Source organism: Rhodnius prolixus, unplaced genomic scaffold (genome assembly GCF_049639745.1).
Source record: "Rhodnius prolixus isolate KJV_2025 unplaced genomic scaffold, Rpr scaffold_8, whole genome shotgun sequence".
NCBI classification, from domain to species: domain Eukaryota; kingdom Metazoa; phylum Arthropoda; class Insecta; order Hemiptera; family Reduviidae; genus Rhodnius; species Rhodnius prolixus.
The window spans coordinates 27,267,898-27,282,890 of record NW_027411593.1 but is presented as its reverse complement, the minus strand read 5'-3'; the positions used below and the strand labels follow the sequence as shown (position 1 = coordinate 27,282,890).

General features: G+C 33.3%; 1 protein-coding gene and 1 long non-coding RNA gene across 4 annotated transcripts in view; one reads left to right on the top strand and one right to left on the bottom strand.

The window, feature by feature from the left end:
- Positions 1-14,993, top strand: part of nAChRbeta2 (nicotinic acetylcholine receptor beta2) — a 53,010-nt gene that overhangs the window by 5,905 nt on the left and 32,112 nt on the right. For 2 of the 3 annotated variants that reach the window (XM_074122099.1, XM_074122098.1), the window contains exons 8-10: positions 365-496; positions 6,452-6,573; positions 13,350-13,462. In XM_074122099.1, coding sequence (XP_073978200.1) covers positions 365-496; positions 6,452-6,573; positions 13,350-13,462 — 367 coding nt within the window. Of the gene's footprint in view, positions 1-364; positions 497-739; positions 1,181-6,451; positions 6,574-13,349; positions 13,463-14,993 lie in introns of those variants that run through there. The other variant, XM_074122100.1, reaches the window with a different exon arrangement.
- LOC141451068 (uncharacterized) lies at positions 10,236-13,405 on the bottom strand. The gene is made up of 3 exons (XR_012456520.1): positions 13,267-13,405; positions 13,037-13,174; positions 10,236-10,690 (listed from the first exon to the last, which is right to left on the bottom strand). It is a non-coding gene; the product is annotated as an uncharacterized lncRNA (long non-coding RNA).

Sequence of the window (14,993 nt, the reverse complement as noted above, 5' to 3'; positions counted from 1 at the left end):
CTGTTTAAGTGTATTGTACATCAACTTTCTTTCGTCAAAATTTAATTTGACTGAGCCATTATTTCTACCCGTTACACTTGCAACAAACATTAAATTCAAGTTTTACTAGCTAATAATGTGGTAAAATATTTTTGCAAAACCGTGTTCCCATCCATCCACCCACATGCATACACAATATTGCTGTTAATAAATATTTTTTATACTTTCTCTAATTCTGGTTTTACAACCGTCAAAACTTCACGATTGAACCCAGTAGTCATTTTACCTGCTGTTATCTTTAAAGTTCCATAAATATTTTAGTTCATATTTTGTGCACTTCTGTTTATAACTATACCAACAATTTTTTTTTATATTTTTTTTTTAGATCACCTTCAACACATGAAATGGGACCATGGATGAAAAAAATATTTCTTGTATATATGCCAAAATTATTGATGTTAAGAAGACCTCCGTATTCCGCTTCTGATTCATCTTATGATGATAATCAAGAATCTGGGTTAGTTTAAACATTAAATTCTCATAAAAAAACTAATCAAATCATAAAATAATCAAACTAACAATATTTTGTAACAATAAGATACATGCGAAAATTATTTGAAGTGAAATCGAGAATCCTAATGTATTTTGATATTTATTCGTAGAAGGTATTTTATCAACTTTTCAAATTTCAAAAGAATACTGGTGTTTTGCTGAAGATTTAAAGATGCCACCTCGTAACATTGTTTGGTGCTTTTTATAGACGATTAACTAATCATCGCCACAAAAAAAGTGACGTGCAACATCATCAATAAACAATTCAAATATGAATGGAACAAGAAGTGAAACTTGAGGGTCTCCAGCGAAAAACAAGACACTTGTGAGAAACATCTTTAAAACAATTTGATGAATTGATGTTAAACAGTTTGTTAGGATGAAAACCAATCCAGTAGCGTATTGGTATTGCCAAATTAGGAATTTTTTTTCTTAAACTAGAATGCTGGACTTTACGAATTATTTAGAGAAATCTCCAGCTTTTGCTTCGAAAGATTTCATAACATTATTCTCGAATTATGAAGAAATGCTCATGAGATGGCGCCAACTTAACTTATGTGTTAAATCAACAAGATTTATAAAGAGTGTTAAGTGTAATGATTCTCTTGAGATTATCAAATAAAGCAAAAAAGATGTAAGGGAATTTGTATCGCTCATTTTTGAAAATGTACCAATGGTTAGTTGCATAATGAATGAAGGTAATTTGGCAGGCACAGTGTCAACAATGTAGAATTAAGGGGATTCACTAAGTCGGAAGAATATACAGAATCGGTTCTGTTTTTTCTTGGGAATTACAAAAGTCTAAGGAAGACAAATTAACCGGATTCAAAGATGTAGACTCATTATAATATAATGATATTATATTATATAATTCGATAGTGATATATTATATCACTCACTAACTAAAAACCGGAGAATAGGCTTCTAAAATTATTGAAGTTGTCTTAATAGAATGTGAGGAGAATCAGAAGATTTTGTTCAAGCTATTTACTTAATTGCATTAGTTATTTATGCTGCTAGGCTAGGATTTAATAGGATTGATTTAATTTGTTTAAATAAAAATTATATCAAGATTTAGTCTGTGCATTAAATACAGTCACTACGAAGATGAGATATTTAATAGATCTTTAATGCTAACTTTACTAAGCAAATTAGTTATTTTGAAAACTGTTTAGGATAATAATAATTCAGATAAGAATAGTTTTTGCAAGTAGTAAAAATAGAAATTAGCAAAGATATGACATCATAAAAATTATTAAATACAGCATTAACATCATTATGGCTTAAATTAAGAGCCTAGTTATAATTAGATATGTCATTCTACTCGCTGAAAATTACACACGGTAAAATACTAAGCTTAATGTTAGATACGTAGATATTTATTTATAATAGATAGTTATTATGAAATAACAAAATTGTGGGAGGTAAAATAGTGTTCAGTTACAAAGATTAGCAAGCCACATTCTCTAAAATTTTCCTCTTTTTCTAAAAAGAAATCTACATAGAAATGTCAAACGCTTTCATTTCTTTAGAGGAAACAGCATTCTATCTACTCGAGTAGAATTTTTTTTTAAACAGATAAAAAAATACGTTGTATATATAATAAATTTGATCTTGTTAAACAACCAGGAAGAAAGCCTCATGTTGTTACTCTCAAGTTGATAACTAGAGTGGATTGCATGCTAGTTAGAGAAGGTTATGATGATGTAATTTACCAGACAAGAACACAAATGAAACCTACTTTTCTCTCTAAAAAAAGTAGAAATGTTTTTGAAAATTAAAAACACCTGTTTGGTTTAAAAAAAATAATAGATCAAATGATTATGGTCGATTACCCAACTACATTGCAGTCATTGTCTGGGAGAATCGCTCATATATTTTTAAAACTTTATCAAGACACCACTTACATTTTTTAAAAATATGAACATAAATGTTAGTTTCATTAATTTTTTGGAGATAAAGGAACAGTGAAATACAATTATACAGGGTGTCTCAGTGCCTAATTACCAAACTCTAGGAATCAGTTGTACAATTTAAGGACAAAAAATGTTTAGTAAAAATTTGTTTTCGAAAAATCTTCGTTCGAAAAATATTTTAACTTTTTTCACTACCTAAAACAACAATGGTGGAATGATTAGAATCTCTTCGAGTAGGGTTCATTGGAATGATTGGATAGATAGATAGGTGTTACTTCAGGAGGCATTGTCACACAAGTTTGTCTTACTATTAAAATATAGTCAAAGCTTTTATCTAACATCAACAGAATGCTTTCCGATGCTTAGTGGACGCTGAAACCATTAAGCGGTAGGCACAGTTATGCCAAATTATTTTATGGTCGGAAGTACTAATATCTTCAACTTGGATATGGGCATTGTAACTTCCTTGGAAGATCTAAGTGCTCTTGGGTTAAGAATAATTGATTTAATAGAGTGTGATTCATTCCCTTCTAAAACATTTTAATTTAAACTGCTTTTTCTAACACTCAATCATCATTTTTCGAACAGTACTAAAAAGTTATCGTCACATCTGGTTATATCAATGTAAAGCCCATAAGATGAGGAAGTTTTTTTTACAGCCTTTGACGAGTTGTTGATATTTTTAAAAATATTAATAAATATATTCAATTTTCTACAATTTTAATTTTTGAAGAGATATGGTTCAACATTTTAAGTGACTCTCGGAGGGTGATTTTTTTTGATATAAAATGCTCATTCTCTTTCGAATGGTGCAATCGGATTTGTTATAGCCTCAGAATATCTGAAAATATTAGTGAGTTTGTACAGTGAGATAGTAAAAAGTTTTAGATAAATACAAAATGCAAAATATTTCCTGAACGTAGGATTTTTCTAAAATTTTCCACAGCCTTTTTTGTCACATTTTTCAGTTTGTCTGTTTTTATAGGGTTTTTAGAATATGCACCAGACAGTCACAAATTTTTGAACTAAGCGTCGAATATACCATTAAGAAATAGCGTTGCAAAGTCGAACAAATCTCTTGAAAATGGCAGAAATTTATTCGAATAGATGAACAACAAGAGGTTGTTGCTCATAAATTGATGATTATAAATCCAGAGATTTCAATGATAATATTTTGAATCATTAGGTGAAAGAGAGAAATATGTTTGTATAACAAGGTGAAATTCATCAGGAATATTAATGGAATTCATTCTCCTAGGGGGAGGAACAGTATGATTTATAAGAGGCTATCCATGTTGGACAGGATGGATTTGTCAAGTGAAGAAACTGGCCAGAGCTTTGTAATAAAGGGTTGGGTGGGCAGATAAATGTAAGAGCTTTTGCATTAGTAGAGGAGAGGTAAACAATTTGGAACAAATCCTCAGGAGACTTGGCCTACGATGTCAGCGAACGGTACGAGATAGCCCTTCTGATAGATGTTCTCTCTTCTCTTTGCAATGCAGTTATTCAACAAAATCAGCCAGCTCTCTTTCTTGTAAAATATGTTCTCTTTATCATGTTACTTACATACATTGAATTTAACTTCACAATTACTAATTTTATATTATCATTATTTAAGTTATATTAACGAGTGTATTATTAAATAATACTATATATACTATAAATAGGTCAATTAATGAAATTGTTTAGTTAAAACCTGTTGTGAAATAATCACTAGGTTTACTGCAACACATTAGCGTTACAAATTTGGAAGGAATTGAATAATAAAATATTGAGATTGGGGAAGGATTTGTAGTGGAAAAGCATAAAGATGATTCCTGCTCAGAGCCGGATTTAGATGAAAAGGGGCCCTAGGCTATACCACTTACCCTTTCACCTCCCATTTTTAAGTTTGTAAATTACATGAGAGATAATAAAATACATCACTAAAAGAGTGTTTTAGTGTTCACTGTTTATAGAATAGCGTAATTTTAATTTTGCTAACAATTTAAATGTAGGCCCCTCTTGATCTTGAGGCCCTAGGCTGAAGCCTAGTTAGCCTATAGGAAAATCTGGCCCTGTTTCTGCTTCCCTACGCCCAGAACACTTATTAAAAATTCAAACAAAAAATACGTATCTATCCATTCCATTCTGATTAGTTAGCGGTCTTGATAGTTGGTTAAATAGCCGTTTGTCTGAATGGTAACGAGTATGGTGCTATCGTGTACTAGCACGACGCTTCAGTGAAATGAGAGTTCTGATATAATGGGGAAGGCTAGGTATACTTGTAATTTCGGGATGGTACAGGAAGACTTGCCAGTTGCTTTGCTGTATAGAATTCGTATAAGTTTTGCCATGGCAATAACACTTGTGTGCGGGCGGGCGTTGTCCTGATGAAAGATGACTTTTTTTCCTTGCCAAACCAGGCCTTTTTTCGCGTATCTTATCCTGTAGTTGGTCTAGGAGGTTTGCATAGTATTGCCCCGTAATTGTTTGGCCAGTAGGAAGATAATCTATCGGCAGAATGCCTTTTGCATCCCAGAAAACTGAGGTCATGACCTTTCCGGCCGAACGTACTGCCTTTGCTTGATGTGATGACTCAGTATGTTTCCACTGCTTTGACAGCTGTTTTGTCTCTGGGGGATAGTAGTGGACCCAAGTTTCATCTGTAGTCACAAACGTGCGCAAAAAATCTTGTTGGTTGCGCTGAAAACGGGACAGACTTTGTTCGAACATTTCCAATCTGGTACGTTTATGGTCCAATGTCAAGAGCCGCGGCACTTTCAGTCGACGATCCTCCATGACCTTTTTATCACTTTTGCGATAAATTCTGGGGCCGTAGCACTTTTTGGCCGTCCACTACGCGGATCATCATCTAAGCTCTCCCGACCAAATTTAAACTCGCTGGTAAACTTGGCAACAGTTGAATATGAAGGAGCAGAGTCCCCCAGTGTTTTCTGAAAGTCGGCATGAATTTCCTTTGCTTTCATACCTTTCTTTACAAAGTACTTAATCACTATTCAGTTTTTTCCATTGTCACAAATCACTACGTGGGAACAACAACAAAGGGTATACTAGTAATTTGGGGATGGTATATGGATGACGTAGCATGTCAGATGCTTTGCTATATAGAATTCGTCAGGAGTTTTAAGTTCTCTGTTTAGAAGTCTTCAAGAGGAACGTTTAATGTTTTTGAGTCAAATAGTCACAAAATAGATTTCAGTCAATTAGGCCGTAAATGAGAGTTGGTCGAGATGGGATTGTTTTGGGGAGAATGTCGAGCCTTTAGGATAACAGCACTGTAATTGGAGGATAGGTTATGGTGGACAAAAGTATCTATCTGTAGAAGTGATATTTGAACATATAAAGAAATCGGTAAAATCTGGACTATTGCGAAGGGAAGTAGGCCAAGTAAGTAGGTTGAGAAAGTTATTTAATTTTTGCCTGTTTTGACATCAGATTTTGTTTATTTTGTCAAATTATTCATTGACATTATTTCGTATTACAACAATGAATAATATTCAAAAATGTTTGACTAAATACTGGGTCATGTGCTCCTGCAACACTGATTAAAATTGACAGAATTTCCTCGTCCCGTCCTGCCTTGTTCTACGCTAATTGACAGCCTACTGGAGGTTGCATTTGAGCGAGTAATATGTTAAATTCCTACATTAGCACTATATTTCAGTTTGGGACATGTTGTAGCATCTTCTCCAATTCGCCCCTGCATCGGTGTTAATATTTAATTATTCTGAGTATTACTAAGGTTCTGCAGATGAATGTAGTTTTTTTCTTAAATATTATATTTGATTTTTTATTATTTATTTATTTATTATTATTATTATTTGTTAAGTAGGTGATAATATTTTGTTCAGAAAAAAACTCAGTGAAATATAGCATCAGAAGCTTGTGCCAAACTAATTAATATATTCTTTTGATTTCGTTGATATATTCTTTTTATATTACCTGAGCATTCAATATTAACTCATCTGTAGTTAAAAAAAAATCATTTTTTTCTGTTGCAGAGATAGCATGTCAGACCCTTATCCAATGGATTCCAAAAATAGTCCTACCGAGGCATTTGAATCCGTTGCCTCCGCTTTTAGAAGCGTCACTGATGAACCAAGACATCAAGCACATACTTCGAGTAAGTCTTACCATTTCTCTGCCTATATACTCATTTTTCAATTTATTAAATTTTTTTAAGGAAGAATGCTATAAATTCAGTCTTTTTGAGAAGCAAGGTTAAAACATACCACCAAACTAGTTAAAACATCCCACCAAAGAGACTGAATAAACCTAAATTATATATATATATATATATATATATATATACGAGGGTCGTTTGAAAAGTCCGTGCAAAGTCAGAGAGATAGCACCACTGGCGCGTATCGAGGTTATGTTTAGTTAGTAGCATCTCTTGGAAGAACACACACCAAGTTTCAGCCAGATCGGTCTATTTCTTTGTGTTTGGCATTCGTTTGAATCGAGGAAGTCGAGTGATTTTCAAAAAAATGGACAAAAAAAAATTTCGTGTGTTGATTAAACACTACTTTATGAAAGGCAAAACGCCTCAGGAGACTAAAGAGAAGCTTGATAAACATTATGGTGACTCTCTGGAGGTTACTACTCCAGAAATCATTGATAAAATCCATGATATGGTGATGGATGACAGAAGAGTGAAGGTGCGTGATATTGCTAGTGCTGTGGGCATCTCGAATGAACGGGTACATAATATTTTGCATCAACATTTGGACATGACAAAGCTATCCGCAAGATGGGTGCCGCGATTGCTCAAGCTTGACCAAAAAAGAAATCGTGTGAAGTGTTGCAAGGACGGTTTGCAGCTGTTCCAGAAGAATCCGCAGGACTTTAAGCGTCGTTTCGTCACTGTGGATGAAACATGGATACATCACTACACTGCTGAGACCAAAGAACAATCTAAACAATGGGTTACCAAGGGGGAATCTGCGCCAAAAAAGGCGAAGACCGTTCCTTCGGCGGAAAGATTATGGCGACTGTCTTTTGGGATTCGCAAGGAATAATCCTCATCGACTATCTGGAAAAGGGTAAAACTATTACAGGTGCATATTATTCATCGTTGTTGGACCGTTTGAAAACCGAGCTACAAGAAAAACGCCCACGATTGGCCCAGAAAAAAGTCCTTTTCCATCACGACAACGCACCAGCTCACACCTCAGCAGTTGTGGTCGCAAAATTAATGGAAATAGGGTTCCAACTCGTTTCACATCCCCCCTATTCTCCAGACTTGGCTCCCTCGGACTACTATTTGTTCCCCAATATGAAGAAATGGCTGGCGGGAAAAAGATTTTATTCAAACGAGGAGGTGATTGCAGAAACGAATGGCTATTTTTCAGACTTGGACAAATCCTATTATTCGGATGGGATCAACAAACTAGAGCAGCGTTGGACGAAGTGTATAAGCCTAAAAGGAGACTATGTTGAAAAATAAAAAAGGTTTACCCCAAAAAATTAAGTAGTTTTTATTTTTGCACGGACTTTTCAAACGACCCTCGTATATATATATATATATATTATTGCTATGACCGCAAAATGCTAGAGATCCCTTGATCTCAAAGGCTTTTATCCCCCAAAATTCTTAAAGTTCCTTATCAAATACACTAAATTTACCAAATTAATTCTAAAAAGGCATTTGCAGAAGCATATTTTGAAAATTACAAGAACCAGATCATCATAGCATTTATCAAGGTTTATACCTTTCACCCTTACTTTCAAAACTACATCTCTCATGACAAACTAATAATATTTAAAAAAAAATATTGGAAGCATAAAAATGGGCAATTTAATAACGAATTCAAGCTCTAGACAAAAATAACTTAACTACTTAATAACTTAACAACTAGCTTGGTTAGAAGAAAATAACTTGAAATTGCCAGAATGTACCTCGTCAAACTTTTCGGTACAAACTTATTGAACATCTAAGAGGCCATTTAATACGAGTTTTAGAAGAATTAGAGTTACCAACACTGGTGATTGATCATCAACAACGCAAATTATATTACTCTAGAACCGTGTGGAATACTTGTTAAAAGCGAGCCAGAAGATTAAAAGCTTTTTTTGGAAGCAAAAAGAAGGAAGTACATAATATTGTTCTTAAAAAAATTAAAAAATCTCAGTATTGTCAAACAAAATTTTTTGTAAATTATTTAATAAAACATTTAGTAAAATATCTCATTATCTGGATGTGGTTTATTATTTGCAGTAATTGCTAACAAAATAGCATTTCACAACAAAAGTGAAGTCACCAGAAATGTAAATAAAACGTTTAATAATCTGAGTTGTACGTAACAGATAAAAAATAAATAAATAAAAATTATTAGAGGCACTATAAGCTATTGTAACAAGCACTAAACATTTGTTGAAATTCCAACTTTAACGAGGATTTGATAATAGGATTTGTAAAAGCTATTTTGCATAGTTTAATCATGGTTTTACACCAGTTATTAAAGTAAAGTAATCGCCTATTTTTTCAGGCGGGGCTTAACGTCCAACTACCAATTGGGTGTCGTGGACGGAGGCGACTTGCAAACGTACTTTACTATTTCTCATTTAACCATTAAATAAAATCCAAGGCCAAGACCGGGAATCGAACCCAGTACCGCAGTGCATATTAGCTTTGCAGGTCTCGCCTCTTAACCCGCTCGGCTACAGTGGCGCCTTACACCAGTTATTATCTGAGCTAATAGAAATCATGCCAAATTTTTGGAAGGACTTTTTTAAATTTTTGTTTATTGCTTTTAAGTGCACTAAAAAAATAAAATAAAGTAGAGGAATAATTATACTAAATATCATAGGTTAAGAATATTGCATTATTTTATTTGAAGGAAGAGATATAATGGTTTTAATAAGCCAGGTGCTCTAAAGTGGCTACAGCTCGCATTAACAGTTACGAATGTGTAAGTAAATTAGCCGAACATACAGCTAATGGAAATTACAACTTTAATTGAATCATATAGTTTCATTGAGTTTAAAATTTCACCTTTCTTTATTTTATCTATAGTTAACAACTTTTACAACAAAATTTATGATTACTGTTAAACTTTATTTGGTAATATAAAAATAAATAGGTACCCGTTATGGTCGTTAGTACTTAATTAAACCAAGTTTTAATAATACTTTTTTATAACAGAGATTTTTCTCTGCGGATAATCTCCTTTATTTTGTGATCATCAACTGGTGTGGGACTATTCTTCATTAACAACTTCAATTAACTTAGCCAAAAAAACAACCTTCTTTAAAACGCTACTTTAGTCGTGAGCAAAATATCACAATTGTTATCTTTTATCTCACAATTTCAGCTTTATCAATCAAATTATTTTTTCATAGATAAAGTTGTTATAAATTGTTATTATTGGATAAAAACCGTCCTTTTTACTGATCACATCCGATTTTATTTTCTTATTTTTATGTAGACTTGTGGATGTTTCGGCCATTTAAGTTTATTTTTATTTTTGTCTTATTTTATCTCTTATTCTTAATTTTCTTTAGTCCTGAATCACGTATCTTTTAGATTCCATTGTATATAAATGAGATTTTTAATTTTAATGGATGAAACTTTGCTTCTATTTTGATTAATATTTCCTATGGATTTATTTATGGATATGCCAAAAAAATATTTTATTTTTAAAATTCTTTAAATTAGAATTCAATCTCTGGTTTCGCTTCCTTTAGTACCTTTTTCTTCTCCATATTATTGTTTCAAATACCTTATTTATGATGTTATTTCTACAATTTCTTGGATTGAACAGATCTCTTCCTCCTCTACCACAAAGAAAATTAAACTAAATTGAAATATTAACAACTTTAATATAGCATAATAACTCTAATATAGCTTAATAACTTTAATTATAATGTTCTCTACATATTTTATTTCGGGAATTTCAGCTCTGCGACAATATTAAATTGGATTTGGTGCTCTACTTTTTTTTTGGAACACGAATTTTCTAATCGAATAATTAAACGATAATTTAGATTACATTAGTTTCCGTGGGTGCGCTAGCCTGACAGTCTTTGCCTCAGCAACTAAGGATATCTGTTGAGGCACCTTCCAGTCAGGACTGGATATACTTCAGAGATTGGAGGAGGAACTCCTGCGTAATGCTTTTTTTTTATTGTCTTAGTCTAGTCTTCTTTTCTAGTCTTGTTTAATCTTGTTTAGCCTTCTTTCTTGCTAGTTTCTTATCTTCAAAATGCGGAACTCTCAGTCAAACACAGTCTTCATTCTGTTGAGAAATTGGTTCTAAATATGGTAATGTAGTTTCTACTTCTTTCTGACAAACCTATTCAAGTTAACCAATGATAGGTGCATATGCATTACATATGTTTATTTAGACAGCAATGTTTCGTTAAGAGGCCTATTATCAGCTAAAAGGCTTCCGGCTAATGTTGGAGTAATACCGAATACACTTAGCTAGTGGTTAGCTCGGAACTTTTTCATCTGCTTCTGGATTTTCGCCCACCTTTACTACAGACTGCACTAGTGTGGCATTATGCTTGGACATTAATGGCTTAGATCCTTTGAGTCTACCATGAAACCCTTCCGGAACCTGGCAGGTTGCTGTTCCATTACGGTACAGACAATACTATTCCTCAACAAAAAGTCCATCTGTAAAATTAACTTTGAAGGTCTTTATAGCCAGTAGAGGGGTCTGGATTATGGAGAGAATTATTGTTCTGTAGTACATTAATCTTCTTTTGTAAATTAGATAGATCGCCTATTGCTCTAAATATATATATTTTAAAGTTTAATTAAATTCATTTATATACTTAATTTATTTTCATGTCATGTTGTGATAATTGCAAGGTTGTTTCTGATAGATTTGTACATTTCTTTATTTAATTGTAATCATAGTTTGTTTTTCAAGTATGGTACTTAATTAATATATTGAAATCTTTGTGACTGTAATTATTTGGAACCATTAGTCGCAAAAACGTAATAGAATTATTTAATTTGATGGTCCGAGAATAATCCCTGGATAAAATGTTAGAAACAATCGATTTTTAAATCTTCAATACTAATAAGTTTTAGAAAAGTTTGATAAAAGTAAAATGGTGTCACTGCAAATGATTTAAGATTTTGTAAACAACAAACTAGCAATGGGAAAGATGATAGAATTCTTAAAAGTGAACGAAGAAATTAAAACAAGCCAGACAATATAAAAAGTTATTATTATTATTATTATTATTACTGTTTATCATAAGAAAAGAGACGCGTGAAGGTAGAGTTCCAAATGGTGTCAGTATACAAGGAATACGGAAGGAAAATTAAGAGCCATCCGACCTTACAGTGCTTCCATGAGGATATAGGGGGAATTTGATTGAAGAATAGGAACCTCTTTCATTGTGCTACGGAAGAAAGCCACAATACTTCGCTCCGCATCTCTACGCTCTTTCTTACTCTCTTCTAGCCATTCTTTTCTTACTTCCTGCCTCTTCTACAGCCCACAAAAACCCTTTGTAATCTTCTGTCTGTATAAAAGCAGCACACACACACACGCACAGCTCGTACACAAATATATACTGATGCGCGTATACCAGCGGCTTGCCCATCTCACTAAACTAGTAAAATTCTCACTCTAATCATTAGCAATAGCATTGTCCCATTTCTCAGCCATCGTTATCGACTAATGTTTATTTCAATTTGTAATAATATTTATATTTTTATTTTTTGATGCTTAAAGCTTAAAGTGAACCTAGAGATTGAGAGAACCAATACAATCATTTTGGTCAAAACCAACAATCAAAACAGTAACTGATTAAGAAAGAAACTTATACCTTATTTTAATCAAATCTTTCTATTTCTTAGTGTTATATCATCAGGGTTTCTAAGATCAATATTGCATGAGAAATTGTACTCATTTTGAATTAAAACTGTCCGGTAGGACAGTTGTGTAAGGGGTTGATCATCAAAAACTGCACGAAAAAGCGTAACGTTGAAAAACACCCAACTTTGACAATTTTTTTCTCTTTTTCTATAAAAGATAAAATTCCCAAATTTTCTTTAAAATATAGGGCAAATCCTCCTTTATAACTGTAATTTTTTTTGCAACAAGATAGGTTAAACAGAAGAGAAATACGTTGCTGAAAATGGGCAAAAACGGCATTTTTAGAAAATGTTCTTGTTCTTGTTACCTTTTTTTGTAAACAACAATAGCGCCCAAACGCGTGAACCGATTTTCATGAATGATCAAAATAAGAAGAATTATGATTAAAATTGGTAATAATTTTAAGAGAAGGTAAAAAATAATGAAAAAAACAGGTAAATTGTTCCCCCCCTGATGCAAGAATTTTTCCAGCTTGACTCGCCGGGATGCTCCCAGCATTCCGATTAGTTTGTTCAACTTAGTTTGCAACGTTATTATAATGTGTTGTTAGTATTTTGATTTGATTATTTTAAAATAATAATTTTAGTTAGGGGCTCCATTTTTACTTTACACGGCCTCTGCTGATTTGCAGTATCAAATAAACGTCTTATAACTTAGTTCAAACTTCAGACTAAACCTCCGCAATACGTAGAAACATCCCTAAACCTTGTAACGTCTTTAACCAAAACTACTGAAACTCCTCACCAAATCTAGCTTGACATCCTTAACTCATTCGCAAAATAGCCACGTCGACGGTCCTTCCATTCGCAGCAGACAGAAGACTTTTATCTCTCCTCTAACAGCAGGTTTTTTCCCTTCTTTTAATGCTGTATTAAAACGTTCCTAAATAAACAAACAATGCTAGAAGGTTATAATTTTCAGATGTTGGTACTTCATGTTTACAAGTTCATATTTTTAAACAGTGTTTAACCTACCCATTTATCTAATGTAAAAATAATATCCTACTTTCTAGAGTTATTGTGATTTTAAAATGCAGATCTTTTCTTCTGTTTTGTAGCTGCCGACCGGGAAAATATGCTGCCAAGGACAATGTCACCTGGTGTACTATCAGCGCTAGAAGGTGTTCGCTTCATTGCCCAACACATTAAGGATGCTGATAAAGATAATGAAGTGAGTTTTAAAACAAGAAATATTTTTATTATAAATTTGCTTTGCTTCAAAATAGTTCGGCATGAAATTTAATTTATTGATTAATTTTTAATTTCAATATTTAATTTGAAAAGAGCCTCCTTTTTTTAGACATGTAAATTTCCTACTTAAACTGGTCTTAGGATCTCGGTTCGAAACTAAAACAATCATGGTGAGCTAAATTTGCTGGAGAAAACTAACGTGCATTTATTGTTTTTTTTGTTCAGTTATTCTTTATAAATATTCTAAGTTCAAGCCAGCAAAGTTCGTTGGAAACATTTAGAGCGGTTTTATAATCAATGCTTATGTGTTCCATTTATTTAGTACCTCAAGATCTTTGTTGATTTTTACAGATTTCTTAGGTTGCCGCCTATACTGCATCAAAATATCTTATTTGTTGCAGAAATAAATATAAAGATCACACTAGATTTAGATTTTGAAAGGCTGGACGGGACCCATGCCCCACGGCACCGCAGCCACCAGAGGCTTATTGTGCCTTCCCTTAAGACTAGTAGATGAAACCTCCCCTTCTAAAAAGGTTGAGGGCTTTCCCTACCCAGTTCCATTTGCGCTATAATCTTCCTTTGGTCTCAAGGTACCAAAGATATCGCAGCGCAGTCTCTCGATTGCAACACAATCGAATAACAGGTGGAGAGGCTGTTTCTTCCTCGTCCTGGCACAATCTGCACAACGGTTCCGAGATAATAAGTCCTATCTTGTGCAGGTGCTTTCTGTACCTATAGTGCCGCTGTGAATAGGCCTGTAATCAGGAGTAATTTGATTTCTGCCCTAGCCCAGAGTCCCTTTGGTTCTTTGTCTACACAACAAGGGCATAACTCTCTTGCTGTGTTTGACCCTAGGAAGCATCGCCCAGTACTTTTCATGTTCTCTCCAGATCCAATCTCTGAGAGCCTCGCGAACTGCACCTCTCCAAAGATCACACTAAGTAAAGTGTGGGTTTTAAATAAATTATTCATTATTTTGATAATTTATATATCTGATACAAAAACTTACGAAATTTGATCTATCTTTGACAATAAGTGGCTGTCAACGTATTTCTTCTTACTGTAGATTCTAGCTCACTCAAAAAATTTAAAAATAAAAATTGTCGTACTTAATGCGCACTAAATAAGAAAAAATCAATAAGTGGAGGAAAAATAACACTTTTATAACAAACTGATCTCTATTTCCTTTCCAAATGAAAAAAATCTATCGCTCGGTAATTTGCATAAGCCAGTGTTTTGAAGTTTAAAGAGAAAAAGCATGAAGGAGTTGGCGAGAGATTGAGTGAGTGAATTAGGAAATCCTAAAGCTTTGGTAAGTAAACCCATTCAAACTCACTTAGTATACCTAAAGGAGACAGCAGATAGCCGGATACTTCTAGTCTGGACAAAATTAATCAAACCTATTTCAATAGCAAAGACATTACTGCGGATGGAAAAGTTCCATAGCTCCTTCAACGAGCGTTGATTAAAATTATACAATCTTTCCCGGGGTGGCTTGTAAAGGCGGA